Source organism: Lipotes vexillifer, unplaced genomic scaffold (assembly GCF_000442215.2).
Source record: "Lipotes vexillifer unplaced genomic scaffold, Lipotes_vexillifer_v1.1 scaffold395, whole genome shotgun sequence".
In the NCBI taxonomy this organism is placed as follows: domain Eukaryota; kingdom Metazoa; phylum Chordata; class Mammalia; order Artiodactyla; family Lipotidae; genus Lipotes; species Lipotes vexillifer.
Genome location: NW_006797390.1, coordinates 35,156 through 46,971, shown reverse-complemented (window position 1 = coordinate 46,971; position 11,816 = coordinate 35,156). Strand labels below are relative to the sequence as shown.

Below are 11,816 nucleotides of genomic sequence, written 5' to 3'. Positions count from 1 at the left end.
AAGTAAAACAGTCAATCTTAACCGCTCTGGTGTTGGTTATACTTCTCTGTTGCAAAGATCAGAAAGCAATCAAGATTATTCAAAGAATGAAGGCGGAGTTAAAAAAATAAGGCTATAGGATGGCTCATGGAACAGTGAAATAAAAGTTAAATAAAAGAAATAAAGATTAAGACTTTCTTTCTGTTTGCCTTTCAGGTCCTGTCTCCTTATTTTTCTCAGCAAACAAACTATCTCTGCTCTGGGGGCACATAATGGGCAAAATGTAGCTTCCCCACATATCCTTTGATATTTCAGTTCCAGCCACTGAGAAGACTAACTTAAGTCTCTCTAGGTCCAAATTCCAAAACCCCACGAGAAAGACTCTGGCCGAGTTTGGTTCTGATGGCCACCTCTGGTCTACCCGGCTACAGTCAGTGGAGCAGGACCACGTAACACAATACAGACACAGATCCTGGAGTTCTCTGGATGGCGATAAAGAGATATTGTTAAATCAGGGGTAGGGCATATGTTCCCAAGCTACTTACGACAGTTGCAAAAAGGGGGAGAACATTATAAATTGATAAGCTAAAAATCACTTTTGAATTGCCCCATAGCTGAAAAATAAAGATATTTCTGAGGGAGCCACAGAAAGGCAATGGTAACATACTGATTAAAAAATAAAATCAGGGACTTCCCTGGTGGCGCAGTGGTTGAGAGTCCGTCTGCCGATGCAGGGTACACGGGTTCGTGCCCCGGTCCGGGAAGATCCCACATGCCGCGGAGCGGCTGGGCCCGTGAGCCATGGCCGCTGAGCCTGAGCGTCCGGAACCTGTGCTCCGCAACGGGAGAGGCCACAACAGTGAGAGGCCCGTGTACCGCAAAAATAAATAAATAAATAAAAATAATAAATAAATAAATAAAATCAGCTGATAAATCAAATAATATCCTATCAGAATAATAAAGTACAGATGTTCAACTATTTAAAAGGCTAGGACTTCCCTGGTGGCACGGTGGTTAAGAATCTGCCTGCTAATGCAGGGGACATGGGTTCGAGCCCTGATCCAGGAAGATCCTACACACCGCAGAGCAACTAAGCCCGTGTGCCACAACTACAGAGCCTGCGCTCTTGAGCCCTCGAGCTACAACTATGGAGCCCACATGCCACAACTACTGAAGACCGTGCTCCTAGAGCCCGTGTTCTGCAACAAGAGAAGCCACCGCAATGAGAAGCCCGCGCACAGCAACGAAGACCCAATGCAGCCAAAATAAATAAATAAAAATTAGAAGTAAATAAATAAAAGGCTACAAGGTCATCAAAAATCACAAATAGTCACTGGTTTGGGAAAAGGTACCAATAACTTATATTTGCACCCAAATTTCTAGATCTCAAAAGGATTCCACATTCAATTTCTAATTTGATCACGAAAACTCTGTAAAGGCAGAGTTGAGGCTCAGGGAGGTTAAGTGATTTGCCTAAAGTCACACAGGAACCACAGACTCAGGATTCAATCCCCGTGTTTTCACTGTATACATGGAGGTCTACCTTATAGGAATCTGCTTTCCCTCATTTTCAAAGGTGGTTTAAACTTTTTTTTTAGCATAGAAAGTAAAGGCAGAAATAATTTTTAAAGTGCTAAATTTTTAGGGGAAAAGTAGATTATGAAAAGGTATTTTCTCATCTAACTCAAAAGCAAATAGAGTCGAAAACCCACTATAGTAACCATTTATTTTTAAAAAAGCAAAAACTAGAACATGAACAATCAACTTTCAGGGTGTTGGAATATACACCCTTGCTTCACTCTAACGTTTAATGTGGAATGACTGAATTCTTCTTATTAAAAATAGGCTTTAAACAAAGTTAAAAAAGAAAGCCAGTATCTAACATTCTCTTGTCTATAAGAGACATGCTAAAAATGAAACTATTCAAATACCTGAGATTTGAGGGAGCACTTAAGGTTTATTATGCTTCTCTACATACAGAACAAGCAGGTGTTATAATCCAGGTTGCAATGATTGTTGCATACGTCTAACTTGGGAGAAAATGAGTAAGCCTGGGAAAGGAAGAGACAAAGGTAATTGTTTCCCGGTGTCCTGGGAGATAAGAGAATCTTTACGGCTATCGAAGGGATGTGGACTCAGCTGCAGTCTTTCTGGCACCAGAGGAAAAGGCATGTGGTAAAGATGTTACTATAATAGGGCCCATGGGGCCAACACATCTGTATTAATGATGTAATGTATGTTTCACCCACATAATCCCAGGTATTCTGTGCAGGTGTGCACACCTGTGGAAGAGAAAGTGGAACAAACTTAAACTGGTTTCAGTTTATCACATTAGGGAGGCTGGGGCAATTGAAGAGCTCCCAGTATCAGATTTGTACAGAACAAGCAAGATTTTCCAGGAAGAGGCAATTATGATAGATTCTCTCTTTAAAAATAAAAATCCTATTATCAAGCAGTGATTTTCAAAATTATATTATATTGAATTAAAAACAGGTAAACTGATCAGTAAAATAGAATAGAGTTTCCAGAAGTAGATGTAAACAACAGTAACAAATCAATAAAAGACAAAGACAGCAATAACACATCTATAGAAAAGCATATTACTATTTTATAAAAAGTGATCATTCTGGGCAAGAACAGCTTAACTCCCACCATGTACTATAAGAAACTCCAGGTGGGTCAAATTAGATAAAAAACAAAGATGTTTTCTTTTTCTTCTTTTCCTCCAAGCATCAGTTTCCCTCTCTCTAATATACCACCCCGGCCATAATTTCCTAGTGTGAATTTTTTTCTGTCTGACTATATGTAGTGTTGGTGGGAGGGTAAAGTTCTGTTACTATTTTCCATTTGGAAGCTGAAGGTGATTTACCCTTTCTCTAACCACCCAGTACAGCCAGGGGATGTGCCCTTGACCTAAGCTCAGCCAATCCAGTGGTCACTCCTAGAACTTTGATTCTGATGCAAGGACAAAAAAGAACAGTGGGCCTTCCCTGGTGGCACAGTGGTTAAGAGTTCGCCTGCCAATGCAGGGGACACGGGCCGGGAAGATCCCATGTGCCGCGGAGCAGCTGGGCCCGTGAGCCACGGCCGCTGAGCCTGCACGTCCGGAGCCTGTGCTCCGCGACGGGAGAGGCCACAGCAGTGAGAGGCCCGCATACCGCCAAAAAAAAAAAAGAAAGAACAGTGGTTGGTCAGTGACACCCGAACAGGTCATTCCAACTACAGACCAGCTGCTGTTCTTCCAGCTCTGGTACTACAGAGCTCCTTGGTCCTTTCCCAATCTCAAGCATGTTTCCTCAGACTCACAGCAATAGTTTGTTTATACTGGCCAGGGTGAGATTCTTTCCATACCCTTGCGGAGACTGCAATTTCAAAGAAATAACTGATGAAAAAAAAGACAACATGAAATGGTGGGTGGTGTCACAGCTCATCTCGGCATATCTCCTTTACAAGGGAAGCACTCTGGTGGATGGTCTGATGGTTTGCATTTCTTCCTCTTGCCTCCTCCTACGGGAGAGGTAGACTTCTCTAACCCATTGACCTTGTCTTGGCCATGTGACTTCACTGACCAATAGAATATAAGTGGATATGATGGGTATCATGTCTGAGCAGAAGCTTTAAGAATGGTTTGCCAAATTTTGCTTCCAAAATATGTATTTTACATTATCCATATTCCATTCTTCTGCCAACACTGTCCAAACCCATGCTAATCTTGGTCATCTACCTCAACAGCCTTCTAACTATCTCCTGGCTTTTAGCTGTGTGCCCCTGAAATCCACCCCTCACACATCTGTCAGTGACGTCAAATCTAACCTTAGCCACAGATTCAAAGCCTTCGACAGTTTCCTCTCCTCGACATGGCATTTGAGAGACATCATGACTTGCCTCCTAGCTATCCCTTCAGCCTCATCCCTGGACATCCCCAGCTTCCCACTTTATGCTGAGCAATAGGAAACTGCCTAAAGCATCCCGAACACTGCACCATGCCTTTGTCCATTCTGTTCTCTTAGCTTGTCCTCTTCTTCCTCCTAATTTTTGTCCAGATAATCACTTCTGTTCAACTCTCAAGGTTCAGCTCAATATCAGTGCTTCTAGAAGGTTGTACCCAGTGCTTTGTAGGCATGCACTTTCCCTGTGCTTCCTTGGTGCATGCATCCCTGGCACTTTCCACGTGGTATTGAAATTATTTGTTGTGTATCCTTCTTTCCAGTGGACTGCCTCCATTCTGGATGGCAGACATGATATCTTATTCAGCTCTTTATCCTCAGAATCTAGCATGATGTCTGGCACATGCAGGTATTCAATACATGTTTGTGGAGCTGAAATAAACCAAAAAAATTAACCATGAGTATAAGAAAACTGAGTAGTGTCATAGCAGCTGGGATTCTTACAAAGCTAAAAACATTATAAATTGGTTCTTCTGGAAAGCAGTATGACAACATACAACAAAAACCATGAAATGTTCATTCTCCTTCACTTGGTATTTTCCTGTTTGTGAATACTCCCCAAAGAAATAATGCAAACAGGGAAAATTTACGCAGATGTTCCCGGCAACTCTAGTTAAAATAGTGAAAAAAACTGGAAGCAATCCAAGTGTCTAATAGAGAAATGACTAAGCAAACAATGGAATTATAACATAGCTATTAAAAACGACAGGGGTGGGCTTCCCTGGTGGCGCAGTGGTTGAGAGTCCGCCTGCTGATGCAGCGGACGTGGGTTCGTGCCCAGGTCCGGGAAGATCCCACGTGCTGTGGAGTGCCTGGGCCCGTGAGCCATGGCTGCTGAGCCTGCGCTCCGCAGTGGGAGGGGCCACGGCAGTGAGAGGCCCGCGGACCGCAAAAAAAGAAAAAAAAAAATTTCTGCTGTACAGCAAAGTGATTCAGTTATACATATAGACATTCTTTTCTTTAATGTTCTTTTCCATTACGGTTTATCATAGGATACTGAATATAGTTCTCTGTCCTATACAGTAGGACCTTGTTGTTTATAAAATTTCTTCTTTTTTAAAAAAATTCACTGAGACCCTTAAAAAAATGGAGATTGCCCAGGCCTCTGTAGATCTCTGGGAGGCCCAGAATGTAATTATCACTTTATCTTTACAATGTGATAGTTTTAACTAGGGGCCCCAAACTAATGGGTTGTTAATAACTTAGCTATGTAAACACCTAACTTACAAACTGCTATCTACTAGCTGCATGTACTGTTTCTGCTGCCATGTAACCAGTGTTCAGAAAAGTCACAGCTTTTACAGAGGTGGTTCACAGCCCTGATGGCAGTTCAGAATCACCTATGTTTTTTCAGACCCCACTCCAGGACCTAGGTTCTCCAGGGCTGAATTCTAGAGATTCCTATGCTTAAAAAGCTTTCTTCCTTTTTTCTTTCCTGCACTGTATTTCCTTACAGTTCCAGGACTCAGAATTCAAGCTAGTACTGTTAATTGTATGGTTTAGCTGCATAATAGGTTTAACAGATCTGAAGGCTAATCTGAAGGTCAATCACCATTTTCAATGGAACCTCTCCGGGGTGATGTGTTATAAGGGCCCAAAAAACAATTTAGAAAAGAAGTTTGAGGGTGTGGTCCACAGATTTTGGGAGGAACTGCCTGTATAACACTTTTAATCAAAATACCTTCAATTATTCCTCAAATTTCTTATTGTGCTTAAATATATGAAAATAAATAAATACTGAATATAAGTGTTATGTTCAAGTGTCCTTTCTTAGAAATGATGTGAAGTAGCAGGTTTTATAAGCAGTAAAACTGCAACAAGCCCAAACTGTCAAATGACTGAATTCTTTTTGCTTCATAAAAACACAAACCTGGGGCTTCCCTGGTGGCGCAGTGGTTGAGAGTCCGCCTTCCGACGCAGGGGACGCGGGTTCGTGCCCCGGTCCGGGAAGATCCCACATGCCGCGGAGCGGCTGGGCCCGTGAGCCGCTGGGCCTGCGCGTCCGGAGCCTGTGCTCCGCAACGGGAGAGGCCACGACAGTGAGAGGCCCGCGTACTGCAAACAACAACAACAACAACAACAAAACCCCCCACAAACCTGAAGAATATGGCTTTATAACAGAGAGAAAAACAAATTCCAGGATGTGGGCTGAGGTCAGTACTTGTGCTGTCCGTTCTCCTGTACCTTCTCCTCTTCTTCCTAGCTCTGTACTATGGTTACTGATGCTCTGGAGATGATGACCCTCTCTGTGTCCCAGCAACATTCGCCATCCATGAAATAAAGATTTATTTGTGCTCATCTAAACCCAAAACACACAAGAAAATGTCCAGGGCAGTTAGAGGAGCATATGGGAACTGAGAATCAGGGTTACATTGTCTCACTTCCTGCCTACCCTACTCCCCATTCACCCTACCTTACATTCCCTTTGGAGTGATTATGTCTATGGGGTCAGAGGAAGACATTTTCCTACTTCTTACCTCAAAAGCGCAGACAGACACTGAAGGCATCTGACTAAGGGTTATGTTTATCCTTTGAGGAGCTGTTAGCAGAATATTTGGACTTGGATCAAATTCAGAAAAATCAAGTTCAAAAGGACCGTGATTGTGAGAGCAGCAAATGGCGTGGTGTTGATCAATACAATGTCTAGTTATAATGGTGGCGGATTTAATTGTGTTACAGAAAGATACGGCTGTTAAGGTTTTCCCGGTGAACCAGAGATCTGAGACAGTAATTATTTAAGTTTAAATCCACTTTGGCCTTCCTTATTTGAAGGTAAGAGTGTTAGAAGGATGATATATCTGGGACCCTGTGGTAGGAAGCTTCCAGGCTGAACTGCCACCACCTATGTGATTGCCCCAGAAAGCATCCACAGATGCTATACACGTTTTCCTCTCCCGAATGATCCAGAAAATTGCCCTTCGGCCCCTGCTTCATTACGTGGGGTAGAATGTATTCAAGTAACTATTGCCTGGGCTACAATTGCTGCTTCAGATGAAAACCCAGGAAGCCGAATCCCTGCTGCTGTTGAAAGTGTATAATTAGCTCCTTGTGCAGCCTGACCCCATTGATTCTTCTGACGCATTTGGCTTGAGGTGTGCCCTTTCTGGGACCTCCAATATCTTCTCCACAGCTGGAGATGCCCCAAACTGCACGCAGCACTTCCTGTGGGCGTGGTTTTGCATTCTGAGGGCTGCGCGCAGAGTGAATCACGTGTTTCAAATGCTCACAGATTCACGGTGCTTCTTTTAAAACACAGGAGTGGGTTGTGAGTGGCTCTGTTAGCCACAAGAGAATCCCCTCCTTCCTTTTTCTTTTTAAAAAGTAATTTTGTAATGGTAGCCTCTCAAGAAACACTATAATTGGTCAGCCTGGGGTGCGTTAGATGTCCTACCAGATAACGTCATTAGCTATTCTCAGGAGAGGAGAGGAAAGTCAGGGTATGCCCCCTGGGACAATGACAACACTTGTTTCAAGTTGGGGAAGAGCCTGTGGTTCTTTTCCTGCGTTTGGAGGAAAGCGAACACACAATGTTCATTTCCTAAATACGGGATGTGCTGTGAGGCTGGTGTGTTACTTCCCACCCTGTCACATCCTTCTGGATGGAGGCAGCAGGGGCCAGGACAGGAAATGGCAAATTCTCAGAATGAGACAAGGCTTTCCCAGTGCAGTCATTGGCTCTCTGGAACTATAAAGCATATGCTCATCCAGAAACAGCCTCAGATTTTTCTTTCCCGGAGATAGCCAGAAGTGAATGGTAAGTGGGGAGGCCAGAGGGATGCTGTCTGAAAAATAGCCATTGGACTTGTAATACTGGGGTTATATCCTTGGTCTATTATATATTTTGAGTAACTTTGTCTCATTTTGCTCAGAGGTGTCTTTATCTGTAAATTTGTCAGTGGTGGGTGGAATTATGGAGGCATGCAAGTAAAGTTAAGACTTAGGAGTCAGGAGACCAAGATTCTAGACTGGGCTCTGAAGAATCAGCTGCATCTAGAATGTGTCTGTGTTTCCATTTCCTCATCTTCCAGTTGAGAATGATGATTTCTGCCCTGATATCTCACAGTAGTGAAATCTTCCATTTCTGTGGCTTCTGTGCCTCTTCCAAGAAGTTCCTGATAATAAGGAGTACAGTGGATATGAAGGGAGGGATTTTTGGCAACTAGGAAGGATGTACTTTTACCCAGGATGTACAGTTCTCTCTGTCAGTCATCTTCAATTGGCTTCATTTCAACTTGGTACAGGTAGCCCTCAGTGAGTTGTTAAAAAATTTTTGGCCACTTTTAAAATCGTTCCTCACTTTTAAAGGAAGCTTCCATAATAAAGGGACATAGTGGTGTTAATTTAACGTAATTTACTCTTAATTAAGCACACATCAAAGAATGAAATTTCTGAAGACCCGATAAGCTCTAATTAAAAGAAAGTGGCGCAAACCACATCTCAGGCTTGATTCTAAGATAAGAGACAGGAAAAAAAAACAAGCAGAAGAGTTGCTTCAGGCGAGCATCTAACTTAGAAAGATTAGTTTCCTTACACTTGATAGACGGTGTGATTTTTGTTTTTGGTGGCTTGTGTTTTTCACTCATCAGAGAGAAAAAGAAAAAAACAACCCTTTTACAATAAGAGTATTGCAAAACTCTTAGGATCCCAGTCTTCATGTAAGGAAAGGGCCTTGTAAAGGGGTACAACATACGGCTTGCAAAGTGTCACCTTTCAGAGAAGAGGCCTCAATATTGCAGTAGACTTCTAATACCACCACTCCCTTATTTAACAGATAAGAAAATCCGTCCTTGGCGTACCCTGGGAGAAAAAGCGGACAAGAGCATTATTCCTATTGGCTTACTCGGATTTAAGGTCCTGAGAACTGGAGGACTTGTCCCAGATTATAGAACGGGTCTTTCAGAACTTGACACATGACTCACTGGAAAATGACCCGTTTCCCCTTGAGTGGAAGCAGCTGTTGTGCTTGACTCCGGGCTAACTGCGTGTCGTGTCCCCGCAGGGCATGCAGGGGCCGGACGCCCGAGAGCTGCAGGGCGCGGATGCGCTGCGCCGCTTCCAGGGCCTGTTGTTGGACCGCCGCGGCAGGCTGCACGGGCAGCTGCTGCGCCTGCGCGAGGTGGCCCGGCGCCTCGAGCGCCTCCGCCGGCGTTCCCTGGCGGCCAACGTGGCTGGCAGCTCGCTGAGCGCCGCGGGCGCGGTCGCAGCCATCGTGGGACTCTCGCTCAGCCCCGTCACCCTGGGGGTCTCTATGCTGGCGTCGGCCGTGGGGCTGGGGGTGGCCACCGCCGGAGGGGCCGTCACCATCACGTCCGACCTCTCCCTGATCTCCTGCAACTCCCGGGAGCTGCGGCGGGTGCAGGAGATCGCGGCCACCTGCCAGGACCAGATGCGCGAGATCCTGAGCTGCCTCGACTTCTTCCTTCGCGGGCAGGGCCGCGGGGACCGCCAGCTGCTGCAGAGCGGGAGGAACGCCTCCATCGCGCTGTACAGCTCCGTCTACTTCATCGTCTTCTTTGGCTCCCGCGGTTTCCTCATCCCCAGGTGGGCCGAGGGTTCCACCAGGATTAGCCAGGCCGTGCTGAAGGCCAAGATCCAGAAACTGGCCGAGAGCCTGGAGTACTGCACCAGGGCTCTGGACAAGCTCAGCGAGCAACTGGAGTCCAGAGTCCAGCTCTACACGAAGAGCAGCCGTGGCCACGACCTCAAGATCTCTGCTAACCAGTCCGCTGGGCTGTTTTTCTGAGAATATCTTTTCCCCCTAATGACCGAGGCCAGAAACCATCCCCATGGGATGCTCCAGATTTGTAGCTCCCTCAGGAAAACACCAAGTTGGGTTATAGGAGCTGAATGCAAAGGATGAGAAAAACTGTTCTTCAGCAGTTTGAGAGCAGTGGTTTGAGCCGAGGCTGCAGAGGGTTGCAGACATTGCCACCCTTTGGGTCTTCTCCAAGCCCCAGTAGGCTTTGAAGTCCTCAAAAAACCTCTAAGAGGAGACACTAGCTTTAAAACCTCTCTGCCAGAGTTTCTGAGTACAAAGAAATCCAGAATCCAGAGCAAATCAGACCCTCTCGGAACTGTGTAGGAGGGTTCAGAACCCAAGAGAGGCACCTCCCGCTAACACGTGTCCCCTCCCCTCTCAGCGTGCCCACTCATAGATCCAGCCTGCAGATGGAGCGGACCTTCCAGGGTGTCTTCATATCCAGACCTCCAAGGTACTCTGAGAGGGGAAACCAACTAAATGGTCACCTAAGTGCCGTCCCCTTGCAGAAGAAACTGAGGCCAAGGAAGAGGAAATGACTAACAGCTTCGTTTACTGACATCATAGCGTAGAGAAGGGAGCAGTGGCTTTTGAGTTAGTCCTGGGTTTACTGTCTAAGACTTGGCTTACTGGTCTGTAAAATTGATGCTAAAACCTCACCCTGTTGGGTGGTATTAAGTGAGATAAAGTGCCAAGCACAGTGTCTGGGTCACATAGTGTGGCCCCCTGGGCTGGCAGCATCACCTGGGGACTTGCTAGAAAGGCAAATTCTTGGCCTCCACTCTAGACTTAAGGAGTCAGAAATTCTGGAGGTGGGGCGCAGCAACCTGTGTTTAAACAAGCTCTTGGGGTGATTTGATGCCTGATAAGGTTTGAAAACCGCTGCAAGGGATGTTGGTTTCTGATCCTCTGATGAGCTTTCACGAAGTCTATAGCCTCTCTGGGTTCCGTGGTCTTCAGAGTCATTCACAAAAGGTCAAGGACAGTGTCCCAGAGGTAAAAGAAAGAAGGTGCGTGGGGACGGCTGTGTCAATGCTTCCTGGGGCAATTTCCTGCCAGGTGAACTAAGGGATGTAGCAGAATCAGCCCTTTAGAGGGCAGTGTTGCCCACTCGTTGTAAAAACTGGTACAGAAAGGAATGTGAATTTAATGGAAATTGACCTTTATTACCTTCTCTGAAAACCTCCAGACCATTTTTTAATTATTTATTTTAAGTTTCTTATTTAATTACTGTTTATTATTAACATTTAATTTTATTTAACCACAACATTAGAAAATAATAGGAATAGCACATTGCTGAATGGGAGACTACTGAGGTTCTTTTTGGGAGGTGAAGTTGAGTTTGCCTTTCTAAGGTGGGCCATGAGCTGAAAATAGCATTGCTTTCCTTGAATAAGTCTCTCTCCTTCAGAGGGGAATTTTTCCCCCCAGTGTTTTAAATGATCCTTTTAAGTAAAATGTGGGAAGTTCTGAATAGAGAGACCAGGAGCTGAATTTAAGCTTACAAATGGAGGCTTGACTTGTCAATATACAGATGATGCAAGCATATCTATCCTGAAGGTACAAGACTTTGCCAGCAGATAACACTTGACCTGAAAAGCCTTCCCTATTTAGTTCGGGGTGGGGGGGGAAACCAATTAGAGGCATATGAAGGAAGCACTTGGAAGCCTGATGTCCTGTGAAGTTGGGTCTTATGGGCGATAGACAAATTAGCTTGTGTTATGATGGTGATGTGTTATATTTTCACTTTGGGAGCTGTAAGAAATCTGTAAACTGTCTCTTAGAAAATACTTCCAATTTCTTCAGTTTCCATTCCTACAAATGTATTGTTGAAAAGTCTTTGGGACCACGCGCACAATAAAACTTGGCTGTATTATTGAATTATCTAATATGCTTGAAATTTACCCAGTTGATCCCCATGCTTCCCAGTGATGGCAGGGTGTCTGAGGAAGTGTAATTTCAGTGCTGGGGAGAGGGGTTGATGTTTCTGTATTTTTATTTTTCCTATAAATGGCAATGGATCTCTATCCTGGTTTATTCTGAAGTTGGTACCAGTTGTGTTTTTTTAAACTGGTGTCATTTCCTAGGTTGCCTTGACTGCCTAACCTCATCTTTTATTAATGCTTAAGTTT

The 11,816-nt window shown here is 44.7% G+C and overlaps 1 protein-coding gene across 1 annotated transcript; it reads left to right on the top strand.

Moving 5' to 3' along the window:
- Positions 1-7,590: 7,590 nt before the first annotated feature.
- On the top strand, positions 7,591-9,800 carry APOLD1 (apolipoprotein L domain containing 1). The gene is made up of 2 exons (XM_007469327.1): positions 7,591-7,680; positions 8,926-9,800. Exons 1-2 carry the CDS (start codon positions 7,678-7,680, stop codon positions 9,667-9,669), a joined length of 747 nt encoding a protein of 248 aa, XP_007469389.1. The 5' UTR covers positions 7,591-7,677; the 3' UTR covers positions 9,670-9,800.
- The last annotated feature ends 2,016 nt before the right edge of the window (positions 9,801-11,816 follow it).